We start from the raw sequence: 17,569 nt of genomic DNA on the forward strand, positions 1-17,569 counted from the left end.
CCTGAGAATACTCTGGACCACACAGCAGTTGGATTTGAGGAGTAGTCTTGTTATAAATGTGTTTGGCTTTAGGATTTTTTTTAGAGCCCCAGCTTTCTGAGGGCCTTCGGTGGATGAGGCTGCATGTGAATTTCATGTATGAAGCAAGTTTTTCTAGGTCATGGCAGCGCTGAGCAGAGAGAAGGCGGTGGCTCCTCACTGCACGGGTCTGGTCAGGGTACCTGGCTCTCAAGGAGTCGGTTTTCTAACCGGGACCATCACGTGTGGGGGCGGGAGCCACGGCTGAGCCAGAAGCCTCCGGCTGAAAGCAGCTCAGCCCAAGCAGGCACAGCTGACTCAACTCAGCAAACACACCCTGCACTGCGGAGGCCCTGGTCCTGTGTCCCAGTGGGTGAGGGCACACAGAACTGAGAGACAGTAGAGTCTGGGAGTGTCTGAGCATGGAGGGAGCCCTCAGGAAACACGGTCTTCACCACCTCCACACGTGGAGGAACATGCAAGACATGCTTGCCACCACCAGCTGAGACAGCAGAACCAAGGCACCAGGGTGGCCCTGCACGGGCACACTAAGGGTGGCTCTGGGTCTGGGGATGTGACAGAGCCGAGGTACTGGAGGAGAGGCTGATTTGGGGGCGGGAAAATCAGGGTCCTGGTGAATCAAAACCTTGGCAATAGATGGCATGTGGCACAGCTGCTGGAAGGAGCTGGTGGAGTCTCAGCTGCATCTGGGGCCTCCGGGAGGCACCTGTCCTTGAGCCTCTGGCATCTATAACAGCTTCTTAGCGTCAGGCACCCAAGCCCTGGTGTCCTGCATTGCTTTAGGGATTACAGGATGAATATTTGTTGCTTTGAATGTTGTGAACTTATGTAATGTGTGTATTACTAATGTTATTGGTTAATATATGACTAAGTTAAAAGAAAAACAGCAACGTGGGTATGGACCACACATTAGAGTGTGGTCCAGCAGTGACCCACGGATGGTCCAGGTTTGAACAGAGACAGCTCTAATGGAGTATCCACAAAAATAGACAGATGGGACTTAATTAAACTAAACAGCTTCTGCACAGCAAAAGAACCAGCAGAGCAAACAGACAACCCACAGAAAGGGAGGATATTTGCAAACGGATCCTACAAGGGACTAATAGCCACAATTTAGAAGGAACTCAAAGAACTTAAAAAAGTTAAAAAATAACCCATTTAAAAGTGGCCAAAGGACAGGAATAGACATTTTTCAAAAGAAAACAAATGTCCAACAAGCACACAACATAAAGCCCAGCCTGGCTCATCACCCAAGGAATGAGAACCAGAGCCGCCTGCGACCCCAGCTCACGCCAGGCAGAATGGAGCTGCCTGTAACCTCGGCTCACACCAGGCCCAACAGAGCTGCCTGTGACCCCAGCTCACACCAGGCAGAACAGCTGCGATTAAATAAACGTGGAAGAATAACAGATGCTGTCAGGGATTTGGAGGATACTGGTGGGGAATGGAAATCAGCACAGTGCTCAAGGAACACGCACGGAGATTTCTCAAGGAGCTAAAAGCAGAGCTGCCATTCCAACCAGCAATCCCTCACAGGGCCCCACCCAAAGGAAGAGCAATTGTACCAAAAAGACACCTGCATGCATACGTTTACCACTGAACTACTCACAATAGCAAAGACTCGGAATCCACGTACGCGTCCAGCAATGGACGACTGCATAAAGAAGCGTGGCATAAATATACCACGACATACTCCGTCAAGAGGAGTGAAACCTTAGTTTTCCTGCAACATGGATGGAGGTGGAGGTTGTTACCTCAAGGGAGACAACTCAGAAATGAAAAGCCAAACGCCCTGGGATTTAGCTTCTCACTGGCATGTGGGAGCTAAACACGGGGTTGGGGGTCTCTGGACATGGAGTGTTTGGAATCAGAGATGCTGAAGCCTTGGAAAGGTGGGAGGCAGCAGCAGAAGAGGGATGAGAAATCACCGTCAGCACAAAGTGGCCCCTAAGGTGGCAACCACACTGGCAGCCCCGGCTTTGGCAACACACACCATGCACTGAAGCTGCATCTTTGCCTGTGCAACACACACATGCAGTGAAGCTGCATCTTTGCCCCTGACGTTTACACAAACACATGACAAGCAGGAACATGGACTGTGCCCAGCAGAGTGGAGCCCCAGCTGGGAGAGGAAGCTGGGCCACAGGATGGGGTTGGTGGAATCGGGCAGATGTGTCGGTATTTACACAAGGAAGGGTGGTGGGCTCCACTGGGTGGAGGCCGAGGGAGGACGGGCCTGTGCCGTGGATGCTGTGTCGCTACCCTCCACCGACCCGCTGGGCACAGGCAGAGGCCAGGTCCCGGGTACCTCCCGGTGAGTCCCAGCAGACACACAGGAGGCCGTGCTGCTGCCAGGGGCCAAAGCCCCAGCCCCAGGCTGCCTGCCAGCGAGGGAGAAGGCTGCCCAACCCCCGGAATCTTCCAGAATGTGCTCAGTGCTTTGGGGAATGAGGGCCCCTATCTATCTCTCCCCTCCTGCCCTGCCGGACGCCACCTTACCCTTCTTTAAGCAGGATGGGCTGCTCAACACTCTTGGGGTCTCTTCTCCCCGAGGACGAAATCAGATCCAAGAACTAGAGTGGGAAGAAATGGGGTCACTGTGGGGAGCCACACGCCAGATGTGTGCGGCTCTCCTGGAACAACGGAATCAGCGGCCAGGGCCTCCTTTCCGATACAGGCGGAGACAGAATGTGGGGAAGTGAGTCCTTCTCTGAGGGCAGTGGGGCCTCTCCTCCTCACTGTGCCGCCCTAGCCCCGGCTCTGCCAGGGAGGTCTCAGGTGAGAGGTAGTAGGTGGTGAGGCTGACTCAGGCAAAATGCCTGGAGAGCAACCTGCATCTGCAGAGGCCACCCAGGGGTGACGCTCACGGGGAATCCAGGGCTTGAGCAGCCAGGAGGCTCTGGCCCACCCGGATCCCAGCAGCTTCCTGGGGGACGCCTCCCCTCTGGCCACCGTCCTGGCCTCCCTGGCAGGGGCCTGCACTCCACACAGCTCTGCTGTCCCATGACTTCTTTGGACCCTGTCTGTCCCTGACAGCTCTGAGCTCATGGTGTCCCTTCGATGCCGTTTTCATTGAGAGACGCTGAAATTGCTTCTGGACATCGGGAGGAGCAGAGCCCTTTGGTCTGGGTGTTCTCCCGTGTACGGCGTTTCTGACAGTGGGTGTGGGCCCCAGGGCTCCAGGACTGCAGCTGGGAGTGAGCCCGGCCATCACACACCCCAAGGTGGGACATGCCCTCAGCTGGCGGCTCAGACACAGAGCGGGACAGGTGAGGGCCCCACGGTGGCCACAGAGTTTATCGACTGTGAGAGAAGGCAGCGCTGAATGGATCGAATGCCCTGACAGTTTAAACCATCAAAGGCCAAGTCTGTGTCACGTGGGGTTTATCTAAATTGTAAAAGAGCAGCTCTGTCTCCCGGGCACAGCATGGGTTGCCGGAGGGAGTCAATACTTACATTTTTCACCGCATCAGCGTATTTCTGCTCATTGAAGAATTCATAAAACGTAGCCATGTAGGACTCCTTAAAACTCGCCTAAAATGAAACGGAGATCACTTGAAGACAGCCTCAAGCACCTCGGCTCACGGCCCAGATCCGAAAAATCTAGAGGCAAGAATTATTCAAGCCTAAATGAGGATATCAACACTCGAAGACCCAGCGTGTGCAGGGCCTGGACGATGAACAGCAGAAACTGCTCAGGCGCGAACCGAGACCCTCAGACCCATGCATGCCCATGTCGCCTCCAGAGCCCTTTGGCATCAGTGACTTCATCCCAGCCCCAGTGTCCCTCATACCTGCGTCCCAGGCTCAGAAAGAGCTATGCCGGGGCAGAAGAGGTTGCCTGGGAAGCTGCAGCCACAGGCCAGGGTCCCAGAGCCACCACACCCATCTCTCATCAAGGCACAAGGGCCACTCCGAAGTGGGAAGAGGGGGCAGGGAGCTCTGTCATGTGGGGAAGGGAGGCACCCAGGGATTCTGGGGGGCGCCTTCATAGCCACCATTCTTGAGGCTCGACCCCTAGTTCCTGTCGCTTCCACGCTGAGGCCACTACACAGTTCCCTGGCTGTGAAATGAGGTGGGTTTGGGGCAGACCTCGGAGGAGGCACAGGTGCCTGTTATGGAGTTTCCAGCCCCCAACTCGGGGCCTGGATGGTGGAGAAGAGCGGTCAGCGCACCTCAGCCTGCCTGTGGGCATGGCACGTCTTCACTCAATGGGACTCAGAGAAACCCAACGTCTTCCCAAGGGGGCTGCTCCTTCAGCGGGGGCCCTGCTCCCCAAAGCCCTCACTTCTACCCAGGCCCCACCAAGAACAGGGAACCAGGAGTCCAGGGATGTCTGTGCACCATGGCCCAGCCCTCTCCAGCCGGAGCCCTCATCCTGCCCTGGCTGGGCTCCCGCAGAGACAGCCTCAGCCCCGACCATGAGCACTGCCCCCAGGACCTGCAACTGTCAGCCTTTGATCTCCCCACACCGAGAGTCACACACAGGTGTTCTTAGGGGAAAACAGGGCAGATGCTTGAGGGACCCCGGCCCAGCGGCACCGAATCTGGTCTGAGGGGACGAGGGTGGCAGACAGCAGTTCATATCCACAGGGCGAGAGGGGCTAGGGAGGAGGTACTGCATGGGGAGGAGCGCTGAGTGGGTAGGAGAGTGCTGTGTGGGGAGGAGGGGGCCGAATGGGGAAGGGATACTGGGTGGGGAGGGGTCACTGTGTGAGGAAGCAGGTGTGCATGAGGAGGAGGGGGCCGAATGTTAAGGGGGCACTGCGTGAGGAAGAGGGTGTGCATGGGGAGATGGCTGTGTAGGGAGGAGGGGGCCTCGTGGGTAGGAGAGTGCTGAGTGGGGAGGAGAGACTGAGTGGGGAGGAGGGGCTGCATGGGGAGGAGGGTATGCATGGGGAGGAGGGGGCAGGGCGGGGGGGGAGGAGGCGGCCATGTTGGGAGGAAGAGGCTGCTGCATTGGGAAGAGGTGACTGCATGTGGAAGATGCACAGGAGGCCCTAGGTCAGGCCACCTGCCCGGCCCGCTCGGCTGCTCCCACACCTGACGTGTCAGATGCGCCGGCTGCCCCTGCCACAGGACCAGCAATAAGCCACAGGTTCCCGGAAAAGACAAGAGGTTCACTTCATAAGGGGAGAGGTGGCTGGGACCAGGGCGCTCGGGTCCTGGGCGTCAGCAGGGGATATGGTGCCGGCTTTTACTGTTGATTTTTACCTTAAACTCTCTCTAATGTGGGAGGTTTTTCATTCCTGTCTTCTAAAAAAAGAAAAGAATCAGTTATCCTTAGAAACTGAAGGAGAGAGACTCACAGACTTGGACTTGGATAGGCTGCCGAGGGTCTGCACGGTCTTGGAGATGAGCGTCAGTGTCCTGGACGTCTGGGGGTCCTGGGGAGGCGGGAAGGAGAAAGGTCTATGCCAGCTGCACAGAAACGCTGCGACTGCCCCAGACCCACTGAGGATGAGATGCAGGCATCACCTCAGAGCCGCTGTGGCTGGTGAGTGAGCTATGAAGCAAGAGTGGCAGTGACACAGACACAGGACAGGAGGAGTGGTACCCCACAGTCCCAGGAGCCGCTGAGAACATCCCACAGGCAACGTCGGAGGTCACTACGGGGATCCACCCTCACGGCCCAGCGTGCAGGGTGCATCTCAGAGCAGAAGGCATCAGGGGTCACCGCTCTGGGGCGCTGAGTCTCTTGGCCCTGCCTGGGGCTCATCTCAGCCTTCATGGGGTTTAAAGGCCAACATAGAAGTGTCGGGGCCAGGTGCAGTGGCTCATGCCTGTAACTCCAGCACTTCAGGAGGCCGAGGCGGGTGGATCACCTGAGGTCAGGAGTTCGAGATCAGCATGGCCAACATAGTGAAACCCCATCTCTACTAAAAATATAAAAAATTAGCCAGGCATGCTAGCACACACCTGTAATCTCAGCTACTCAGGAGGCTGAGGCAGAAGAATTGCTTGAACCCAGGAAGTGGAGATTGTAGCGAGCCGAGATCACACCACTCCAGCCTGGGTGACAGTGAGACTCCGTCTCAAGAAAAAAAAAAAGTGCCAGGTAATGAGCCATCCCTCACCCTGGCCAGCTCCTTCCAGCTCTGCCACACCTGCTCATGCAACATGATCACCCCAGATCCCGCACCCTGAGAGCCACAGCCCCAGAAACCACGTAGGGGCCTGGCGCAAGCTGGTGCTGAACAGGGATCTATTGATTCAATACGTGGGTGACACGTCAAACCAGGCCATCATCAATACTCCACATGTGACAGGCAGTGGAAGGAGAGCACAGCTGTGACCAGCAGCAAAAACCCTGGCCCAACCATCCACTGCTTTGTGAAGGTGTCTCCACTCCCCTGGAACGTACAACAGCTGAAACAGAAAGGTCAGTGAACGACCTGCAACGAGGAAGTGCCGGGACCTGGAGCGTCCACACACGCTCTACACCCCACACGCACCCCACACTCCACACCCACTCCACATGCACCCCATAGTCCATGCCCACTCCACACGCACCCCACACTCCACACCCACTCCACACGCACCCCACACTCCACACCCCACACTCCTCACGCATCCCACACTCACCCCACACTCCACACCCCACATGCACCCCACACTCCACACACACCCCACTCTGCACCCCACACTCCACACACACCCTACACTCCACACTCTGTACACACCCCACACTCCACACGCAGCCCACTCCACATGCACCCCACACTCCGCACTCCTCACGCACCCCACACTCCACACGCACCCCATTCCACATGCACCCCACACTCCACATGCACCGCACACTCCACACATACCCCACACTCCACACGCACCCCACTCCACATGCACCCCACTCCACATGCACCCCACACTCCACACGCACCCTACACTCTACACGTACCCACTCCATGCACACCCCACACTCCACATGCACCCCACTCCACACGTACCCCACACTCCACATGCATTCCACACCTGCTCCCCACACACTCCACACAGCCCCCCGCAGCCACACACATGCACTGACCCAGGCCAGTGTCCCAGGACAGCTCAGGAGGCTGCGATTCCTGGCTGGTCACTCACCGTATGGTGTGGCGTGAGCTGGAAGAGGTTGGGGGAGAGAATGGCCGGTGCAAAGAACCTCAGGAAGATGAAGCTGCTCACTGCAGTGTACCTGACGTCTGGGTCATCTGCGGGAGACAGAGGAGGGGTGGCCCTTTCCCTGGGGCACAGTGGCCTTGTGGGGACATCTCGCCCCAGCCCCCTGAGGGTCCACAGGGAAGTCCAGCCCATCCTGCATCTCTCTTCACCCGTGTCTGTCTCTCTCCGTCTTTCTCTCTCTGTCTCTCCATCTGTCTCTCTCTGTCTCTCTCTCTCTCTCTCTCTCTCTCTCTCTCTCTCTCTGTTTCTATCTCTCTCCACCTCTCATCACTACAACATTGTGCAGCCCCTTTGGTGCCTGGCCTGTCACAGACTCATTCTGCAGTGGTCTCTGCTCATCTGAGCGAGAGGATGTGTTTATCTCTTCATTTCCTCCTTGTTCAAAGTGGGCCTGGGGCTGGGATGTGCTTGGAAACGGCCTCCTGGGACCCCTGTGCCCCCATCATGTGCTGCCTGACGTCCTGGGAACCAGCAGTGGGGACAGCGTTTGTCTGAGGGGATGCAGAAGCGTGGATGGCTTTGCAGGGCCATGGCCACCTGTGGTGACTGCAGCTGTCGTGAGGTCAAAGGACACACCAGGACCCAGGCTCGGGCTCCATGAGGGAGGGAGGAGCTGGCTCCATGAGGGAGGGAGGAGCCTCTCAGCAGCGCCAGGGCCCAGGTCGCGGCAGGGTCGCGGTACCTCCTGAGCATTGTGGGAGACGGGGCTGCAGACACCCAGCTCCTCCCCATGGGTCAGCAAGGTTGGGAAGTGGGGTTTGGGTGCCTGATGCCCAGGTCCCTGGGGAATCCCTGGCTTGGGGGTTCCAGGAAGCAGCAGCTCCCCCAGGGTCCTGTCTCCTCAAAGACGTGGGCGGGCAGAGGCTTCGACAGCACTGTGGGCCCTGCCACAGTCAGTCACAGAAATAAACCACTGGGAAAACCCGGAGCGGGAGGCATACCAGGAAAAATCACCTCCTACCTGACCAGGGCCAGCCAGAAAAATAAACCACTGGGAAAACCAGTTGGGAGGGACCATACCAGGAAAATTTACCTCCCACCCCAACTAAGCCCAGCCAGCCCTGCCTGAGACCACTGTGAACTCCAGGGCTGGGAGCCCTAGAGACCCCTGCAGTCGTGAACTGGGGAACACTGGCCCAGACACAAAATTCCAGGAAAATCCAGTGTCTGATTTGGGATTCACGATCCTGCAGCTCTAGTCCGGTGGGGGTTCAGCCTGCACAAGCCATTTCTCAGCAGTGGCCAGGGGGGTTCAGCCTGGGTGGGAGTCAGCCTACACGGGCCGCGGCCATTTCTCAGTGGCATGAGCATTTTGGGGGCCTCACCCTGGAAGCGTTTGGCCGCCGCCTCCCGGAGCGAGAAGAAGATGTCACACATGACGGTCGGGCAGCTCACCCCAGACTCGGTGATGGCGTGGAAGACACGGTCCACGTACTGCCGTAGGTTCTCCTGCGACAGGACGTGGCACTGGGACCCAATCCTGAGGCTGCTCGTGGGCACGTTTGGTACCAGGGCACACCCAGGGAGGGGCGAGTGGGGAGGGGCTGAGGGTGGGTGCAGGGTAGCCACGGCAACGAGACACGTGAATAGCCACCCCTTGAAATACGTGCTGGGAGCTGCGGCAATTCATGTGTGAAAGTCACCATACCCTGTTCAGGGCCCCACACCAGCTCCCCTCTCTGCCCTGACTTTGAGCGGGGAATGGAAGGAACTCATTAGAATGTGCCTTCCCAAGCAAGAACTCTGTCCTTCCATTTACATAAGAGATGCCCCAGCACCACGCTCTGCATGACGTGTCATGTGAAGAGACTCAAATGCTGGGAAAGTTCAACATCAGGGAGTTTTGCTGTTTTAAAATGCAGGACACAGCTGCGGGGACAGCCTGGGAAGGCCCTCCTGTCCCAGGAAAAGGGAGGGGCAGAAGCCACCACCCCAGGGGAGGCAGAGCTGGCAAGACCCCCCAGGGGAAGCAGAGCTGGTTGGTACCCCTCAGAGGAGGCAGAGCTGGGCAGAAGCCAGATCCCCAGGGGAGGCAGAGCTGGCCGGGACCCCCAGGGGAGGCAGAGCTGGCCAGGACCCCCGGGGAGGCAGAGCTGGCTGGGACCCCCAGGGGAGGCAGAGCTGGCCGGGACCCCCCAAGGGAAGCAGAGCTGGCTGGGACCCCACAGGGGATGCAGAGCTGGCCGGGACCACCCAGGGGATGAAGAGCTAGCCGGGACCCCCAGGGGAGGCGGAGCTCGCCGGGACCCCCAGGGGAGGCAGAGCTGGCCGGGACCCCCCAGGGGAGGCAGAGCTGGCCGGGACCCCCCAAGGGAAGCAGAGCTGGCTGGGACTCCCCAGGGGATGCAGAGCTGGCCGGGACCCCCAGGGGAGGTGGAGCTGGCCGGGACCCCCCAGGGTATGCAGAGCTGGCCGGGACCCCCCCAGGGGAGGCAGAGACCCGTGCGCAGGCTGGACCCCACGGGAAGCAGAGCCAGGGGTGAAGGCTGGGCTGAAGGTGGTGGCCAAGGCCTCCCAGCAGTGCAGCTAGTGTACTGCAGTGGGTGAAACAGGTATCCCCACGTCCCGTCCTGCTCCCACCCCACTGGGGTCACCAGGTGATATGGAGTTTCCTGGCAGCCCCTGGCTGAAAACCCCCAGCAGGTGACTGGCTTGGTTGCGTTTGTTCATGAACGAAACCTACCATGTTGTTTTCGAGGTTTTCTCCATCTTTCAACTTCACAGGGTCAATTTCACAGGATTTGTGGCTCTGGCATATCTGGGAAAAGGTTTAAGACGGGGCTCTGTGAGTTGGTTTTGGGGGCACAGGCAGGGAGGAAGGAGGGGGTCTCAGCACGGTTGAGATGCAGACTCTGAGCCTCGTTCAGAAAGTGCCGCGACAGCTCCCTGAGCCCAGCCACAGGCACAGAGGGGCATGGTTAGGCTGGCCAGACTGCAGGGCCACAGTGGGGTGGTGTCAGCCCCGAGCCTCGGCTGCAAGGGGGCCACCATGGGCATGTGTCAGGGTATGTGTCACTGGCTGCCGAGGAGTGAGCAAAAGGTCAGGCACAAGTGCCAGGCACGGGGCGGATCCACGCCGTGATCAGAAGCGCCAGGCTTTCTCAGAAAGGTACGTGAACCCCGGGCTTTGATCATATTTTTACTTCAAAATGCTGCCACGATTTCACCGACAGAGCAAACCAGGATACTATGTTAAATTTTCTCACATTTGCAAAGAGCCTGTTTACAAAGCCCTTCATGAACAAGGGGCACAGCCCGGCAGACATCAGAGGGTCGGATGAGGGCTGGGTGCTCAGCTCAAACATGCCATGTGGCCAGGGCCCGGACACAGGGGACCCCAGGTCATGTGGAGAAAGAGGGTCTTCCTGGGAAGAGCCAGGTTTTTCTTGCATGTAGGTGGTTTTAATTTGGGTGAATCTGGAAGGTTCTTGAGCATACAGGGAACATCCTCTTGTTAAAGTGAATGAAACAGCATCTCTGCAGCGAGCCCGGGGGGGGCAGACACTCAAGCCTGACTGCTGCCCGGCTGGATCCCTGCATGCTGCTCTCCGTTTGGGGGACATCCTCCCCACACCCCACGATGCTGAGGACTCTGGGCCCTGCGCTCACCTCCTCAATGGCAGGCTTCAGGGTGACGTGCAGGTAATGCATCCCCGCCAGCTTCATGGTCTCATCAATGCACTTGGACGCCAGTGAGTTTCCTCGGAAGATGGTGTTGGGGTCCCTGGGAAATGGTGGTGGAGACAGCTTTTGTTTCCTGGGATGCAGAAGTACGGTCGGAACAGAGCCTTCCCCCAACACCCGCCTGCACACGCCCATCAGTCAGCTTCCTGACGTTTTACCGGGAGCACGGCCGGGCCAGGTGCTCAAGACCTGCCCACAGAACAGTCCTGTGTCAACAGGGCCAGAGGGAACTGTCTGGCTGTGCGCGTGACTACCAGTTGAGAGGGAGCCAGCCAGCCTTTGCCCTCCCGCCTTCTGCAGTCTGTGCCTGCACAGAGAATTTCGCACTGGACCTTGGCAGCATCTGAGGCCAGCGGAGAAGCAAACCCCCCTGCTAGCTACAGTGGCCACAGGTGCAGCCAGAAGTTTCTAGAACAGGGCGTCAGGAAGCAGCGCTCAGCAGGTCCTGAGAGAAGGGGTGCCCTATTTTCGTGGGCTCCCAAAGTGCCCCCCGGAGGGGACCTGAGCTGTCCTGGAGCCCTGGGAGCTGTCTCCCTTCCCCACCCACACACTCTCCCAGGGATTTCCAAGGCAAATGGGGCTTAAAAAAAATCATTAACGGGGTATGTGAAAGCAAGCCTGAATCAACAGGGTTTCTGGGGCAGCCTGGGGCCCTCAAATTTCCTCAAGCCCTAGGCCAGGATGCTGTTCTGGGCAACAACCTCACCATCCCCCCCCAGCAGGTCCCAGCGGCTCTCCCGGGGCAGGGCGGGATGGGCGGAGCAGACACTCACTGTGTCCGCGTCACCTCCGCGCTGGCGATGGCACTGATGAAGGGCACTACCCTGCCGTAGTGCAGGAAGAGTCGCACCAGCGGGACCGCTGCCTCCTGCTTCTCCCGGCAAACCTCACCCAGGATGTGGGCCGCGGACGCTGACACAGGCTGCAGGGAGGAGCAGGGTCAGTGCTGTGGCCCGGGGTGTGGGACCCCAGAGGCCTGTCCTCACCCTGGCTGGGGTCTCACTTCCAGCCACATTAGACATGCCTCTTTCTGACACGGAAACACGCATTTCACAAAAGCATCAGAACTTCCCATTTGCCGCTGCTTGGCCAGGCCCGGGCCCTTGGAGGGATGTCTGCACCTCCTTCCAGCAATCCCCAAATGCAGCTGGCTCTAGGGCCCCTGCGGCAACAGAGACCCTGATGGCAGGGTCCCCTCAGATGACGCAGGGAGTCCTCAGCCCCACCAGGCTCCTACAGCTCTAGCTACAGAGGGACTGGTGCCCCCAGCAAAGGGGTCCAGGCATCCAGGTGGGAAACAGGCCGGATTGGGAGGTGTGGGAAAGGCCCCCTTGCGAGGAGGTGCCCTCAGGGGTGGGGCCCGGGTATGGGGCGGGGCCCCAGGCAGGTGGTACCTCCCACTCACACCCACAGGCCATGGTGTGGACAAGTACCTCCACGTCTGCAGACTTCAACAGCAGGTCCCGTAGAGGCCTGTAATAGTCAGAAGAAAACACGTGGTCTTCCGTGTAGACCACGTTCAGCCGCAGGGAGCCTAGGTCGTCCGGCTTTAGGCTCTTGCTGCCGTTGTCCCGGGGCTGGAGGAAGTACCTGGGCGGGAGGGACACACGATGTGAGGCTGCAGTCACCAAGGAGCAGCTCTCGGGGCAGCCCAGCTGCCTGCTCCAAGCTGCCCGGACAGGAGGGTGACCCTGCAGGACTCCAGAGTGCAGCCCCCGGAGAAGTCCCCACAGAAGACCCCCAGAAGGGCTGGTCACCAGGTATCCCCAGGAGGCCAATGTTGGAGCCAAAGACCCAGGAGTCAAGTGCGGGAAACGGGGATGGGGGCAGGGTGGGGGGTGCGACGCGGAGGGAATGGGCATCCGGGAACCACTGCAGGAGTGTCAGTAATCACTGTGAACACGCACACCAACAGTGGCAGCAGTGCATAGACATGGAAATTATTTCAACCAAAGCATGCAGTGGCTTCTGGTGTCATGAGGTGGGGCCCAGCAGGCCAGCTGGGCACGTGGTCACTGTGAGGACTTTCCTCCCGGCCACACTCTGTCTTTGGCTCTAGCCATGTGTTCACCCAGGAGCCCTATCTGCTCTGACCCAGGGGCCGGGCAGTCTAAGCTCTCAGGTGGGCAGAGCCTGTGTCTAAGGCATTAGCCCCTGGCTCTCTGGGGTCTTTGGTGGCTGCCTTGGCTACCAGGGCCAGGGGTCTGCTCAGCGAAGGAAAAAGCCTAACTCGGCTTCGGCTTTCACAGAGTGAAGATGGATGGTAAGCTGGCCTTACATGCAGGGCAGAGAAGAGAGACACATGAGGCGTGAAGCCCCAGCACATGGTCACGCCTGGGAGTGCATGCCTCCCGTGACTCCAGGCCTCCCAGGTGCTGCGTGTCACTAAGGGACACACGTGAACTGGAGGCAAAATGAAACAATGGCCTGATCCTTCCCACAAAACACCAAGCACCTGGAGAAAACAGGAAAGAAAGGCAGGAGGCAGCAGCACACGTCGTGCCCTGGGGTGAGTTCCGAGGCCGAGCTAACCCCTGAGGTCTAGAGGTGCAGAGCAGAGTGAAAAACCCTGCAAAGCACCCTCAGGAGGAGGTGCTGCTGGGAGCCACAGTAAGACTGGGAGTGCAGCCGCAAGGCAGGACCTGCCGTGAGTGTGTCCTGGGCCCCTGCACCGGCGGCTGAGGCCCTCCCAGGGTTAGACCCCACGAGCTGCTCATGGCTTAGGGTCCCACTTTCCCCCGGGGTCAGACCCCATGAGCTGCTCATGGGTTAGGGCCCCACTTTCACCTAGAATCAGACCCCATGAGCTGCTGGTGGCTTAGGGCCCCATTTTCATCTGGGATCAGATCCCACAAGCTGCTGGTGGCTTAGGGCCCCACTTTCACCCGGGTCAGACCCTATGAGCTGCTGGCGGCTCAGGGCTGCTTCCACCCATGTTTCCCATCTTGTTCTGAGGTGCCAGCATCGTGAGTCTCTTCTCAGTGTGACCCCTGCAGCCTCTCCTCGCCTGCAGTTTCTCCCCTGCTGTGGGGCAAACTCATCAAGCTAGAGCTTGTCAGAGCTACATGCAAAGTAAGAGCAGGTGGGTGCCGGGCACAGTCGAGGACCAGCATGTGTGGCCTCTCCGCTCAGAAAGGTGTTTCTGTGGCTCTCAGAGACACGGCAGTCTCCAGGTACAACGTCACTTTACCATGCCTCATAGGAGCTGGACTGCCTCAGGACTTTCAGCGGGATCCTTAGTTCTCCCAGGAATTCATCTCCAAACTTCAGGTTACTGGCGTTCCAGAGGTCAACTCTAAAAAACAGCATTGGTATAGCTCTAGCCGATGATGGGCAGCCCGGGTGGAGCAGAGATTACCAGCCATGCTCTGTCCCCCAAGGAGCAGGGTGGAGCCAACAACACCTCTCCAGAGTCTGTATCGAGGCTCAGCCCACGGAGCACGTTTAAAACACATCCGCACACAGAGCACATTTAAAACACGTCAGTCCATGGAGCACATCTAAAAAATATCAGCCCACAGAGCACGTTTAGAACACATCAGCCCACGGAACATGTCTAAAACACACCAGCCCATGGAGCACGTTTAAAACATGCCAGCTAGACCAGGTGTGGTGGCTCACACCTGTAATCCAACACTTTGGGAGGCCAAGGCGGGCAGATCACAAGTTCAGGGGATCGAGACCATCTTGGCTAACACAGTGAAACCCCATCTCTACTAGAAATACAAAAAAAATTAGCTGGGCATGGTGGCACATGCCTGCAATCCCAGCTACTTGGGACACTGAGGCAGGAGAATCGCTTGAGCCCAGGAGGCGGAGGTTGCAGTGAGCCGAGATTATACCACTGCACTCCAGCCTGGGTGACAGAGTGAGACTCCATCTCAAAAACAAAACAAACAAAAAACAGAAAAAAGCACACCATCCCACAGAGCATTTAAAACACACCAGCCCATGGAGCACGTTTAAAACACGCCAGACCAGCCTGTGGCTTTGGAATAAAGATGATCGTCTCCCAGGGGTGAATGGGCAGGCAGAGGAAGGCGGAAGGCTATAGGCCTGAATGCAGACCCAGGCTGTTAGATCAGAGGAAGCTACATGACCCCAGGATCTATGCCAGGAGGGAGCTGGGCGTCCCCGCATCACCCAGGAACTACATGGCTGCTGCCGCTCTTGGCTCTGGCTCCATCTGTTCCCTTTGCCCACAACAGACCCAGCACCAGCAGCCTATGCATGGCAGGCAAGCAAAACCGCCAGAGCCCTGTGGCGTGTGCCTCTAGTGCCACCCCAGCATGTGGCCTGGCAGCCTCCATCTGCAGGGCTCGGCACAGGGGATGATGGAGAAATTGGGTGGAGAGAGGGGGGTGCCTGTGGCGGACGGGCTGCCTGACTCCACAGCCAGGGGCTCTCTGCTTTCAACATGAAAACATGCCTTGAAACAAAACCCAGTGGTTGTGAAGCCCTTGGCCCTGAATGTAGAATCCTGTCTCTACTGACTGCTCATGACCTGGGACAGGAAGTGGATTCAGGGGCTGTGCACGCCACAGCAGGGAGAACTGTGGCTGGGCCACCCGTGGCCATGGACCACAGCACAGTCCCCAAATCTCCAGGACTGTGGAGCCTCTGCTAAAGTCTAACAGGACGGCAGCTCCCACTAACTCTGTCCCAGTGCAGGATGGTGCATGTCCCCTCAGACCTGGGGCCATGAAATTCTATCTGACAGAGACACACACAGCATCCCCAGCTGTAACAAGTCTACAGGGCTGACATCCCAGTCCCTCACTGCCAGGACTCACCCAAGAACCTGAAACCCCACAGTCACGTGTGGCCGGCCCCACCCACATGACTGAAACCCCACAGTCATGCACAGTTAGCCCCACCCATGGGGCTGAAACCCCACAGGCCTAACTGCACTGTGGCCATCGGGGCATCCCCTGGGGGGAGAAGATTCCAGAGTGGTCATTCTGTTTCCCTTGCAAACTCTGCAGGGCAACAGCACCACAGAGGCCCTGCCCGTCCGACAGGAGCAGTCTCAACTGGGGCCGGGGAAGGCTGGCAGGTCACACAGGAACCCACAGTGTGTTACTCTCAGAAGGAACACGAGGGCACCCCCGATCTGCCCACGGACACTTTAGAAACGTGCCGAGTGGCGAGGCAGGTGCATTTGCCTTTAATAAGAGAAACATTTAAAATATGTTTTGGATGCTTTTAAAAAATGTAATGACTAGGACTTCGCTCCTGAATTCAAAGCTTGATGTGAATAGAAAACAACGACGGCGCTTCTTTCTTTTCTGTGAGTCCCTGGGGAGGCAGGTCCAGCAGGGCTCCCTCAGACGCCAGGCTCAGGGTCTTGGGGCCCCTGGCTCAGTACCGTGAAGCACCAGAAACTAAGGTTTAGGCCGAAACATTAAAAAATGGAGCTCAAACTCTGAGAATCAGTGGAGAGGACCCTCCCTTAGGACTTAAAGTGAGGAGGGAGAGAAGCAGAGCTGGGGGCACACGGGACCTCAGAGCATCGAAGACTTAATGCGGGGCTGGGACACCAGGGTAGCTGCCAAATTCCCAATGGACGCTCTCACTCCACAGGACCCTGACCCACGGTAGGCAGATCTGACCCACCACGCCGGGGACATTCCTACAGTTCAGGACCTGACCCACGGGAGGTGGATCTGACCCACCACGCTGGGGACATTCCTACAGTTCAGGACCTGACCCATGGGAGGCAGATCTGACCCGCCACCTTGGGGACATTCCTACAGTTCAGGACCTGACCCACCACCTTGTGGACATTCCTACAGTTCAGGACCTGAACCATGGGAGGTGGATCTGACCCACCACCTCGGGGAAGTTCCTACAGTTCAGGACCTGACTCACAGGTGGCGGATCTGACCCACAATCTCGGGGACATTCCTACAGTTCAGGACCTGACCCACGCGAGGCAGATCTGACCCACCACACCAGGGACATTCCAACCCTGTCCCATGGGAGAACCTACAGTTCTCAACCACAGCATCAGGCCTCCCTACAGCCACAGGGCCTGAGCCACACACTGGCTCCAAGTGTCCGACTACCCTGAGCTTCTGGAGTCAGGGTCCCCTGGGGGCGGTGCCAGCCCCTGGGAGGGAGTGTGACTAGGAATTGATGCCTAGCACATTCTCCGAAATGACCTAAAGAAAGCAGGTGCATCGCAGGCTCAGGGGCATTGTAGGCTCAGGGACAACCCAGGCTTGGGAATATCCCAGGCTCGGTGACATCCCAGGCTCGGTGACATCCCAGGCTCGGGGGCATCTCAGGCTCAGTGACATCCCAGGATTGGGGACATCCCAGGCTCGGGGACATCCCAGGTTCGAGGTCTCAGGGTCAGCTGGGGAGGGTCAGGAGGGAGCCATTTCCTTCCTTCTCTGTCTAACACGTAAAGATTTGGGGGCTTCAGGGGAGGTTCATCTGCCTCTTCATAGGGGCTGGGGGCATTCGTTGATATGGAGGGAACAGAAGCTGCATTCAAAAAGAAACAGGAGTCCAGCTTGTTTTTACTGGGAGGTGGGAACCCAGCAGGGTTCAGGAAGGGCACATTCTGGGGCCCGCCCTCCCCAGGACTCTGAATCAGCCATATTGTGGAGCTCTCTAAATCCTGGGCCTGAGATCACGTCCTGACCTGCATGAACTCACAGGTGAGTCCCCCGTTTCCCGT

General features: G+C 58.1%; 1 protein-coding gene across 10 annotated transcripts in view; it reads right to left on the minus strand.

The window, feature by feature from the left end:
• RASA3 (RAS p21 protein activator 3) overlaps positions 1-17,569 on the minus strand; it is a 118,862-nt gene that overhangs the window by 21,269 nt on the left and 80,024 nt on the right. For 5 of the 10 annotated variants that reach the window (XM_035294933.3, XM_078337683.1, XM_078337791.1 and 2 more), the window contains 10 exons: positions 14,072-14,176; positions 12,315-12,471; positions 11,655-11,803; positions 10,807-10,921; positions 9,881-9,955; positions 8,523-8,646; positions 7,120-7,226; positions 5,349-5,426; positions 3,496-3,573; positions 2,539-2,612 (listed from right to left, as the gene is read on the minus strand). In XM_035294933.3, the coding sequence (XP_035150824.1) occupies positions 2,539-2,612; positions 3,496-3,573; positions 5,349-5,426; positions 7,120-7,226; positions 8,523-8,646; positions 9,881-9,955; positions 10,807-10,921; positions 11,655-11,803; positions 12,315-12,471; positions 14,072-14,176 (1,062 nt within the window). Of the gene's footprint in view, positions 1-2,538; positions 2,613-3,495; positions 3,574-5,348; positions 5,427-7,119; positions 7,227-8,522; positions 8,647-9,880; positions 9,956-10,806; positions 10,955-11,654; positions 11,804-12,314; positions 12,472-14,071; positions 14,177-17,569 lie in introns of all 10 variants that reach the window. The other 5 variants (XM_054252030.2, XM_054252036.2, XM_078337638.1 and 2 more) reach the window with 1 other exon arrangement.

This window comes from Callithrix jacchus, chromosome 1, assembly GCF_049354715.1.
Source record: "Callithrix jacchus isolate 240 chromosome 1, calJac240_pri, whole genome shotgun sequence".
Classification (NCBI taxonomy): Eukaryota; Metazoa; Chordata; class Mammalia; order Primates; family Cebidae; genus Callithrix; species Callithrix jacchus.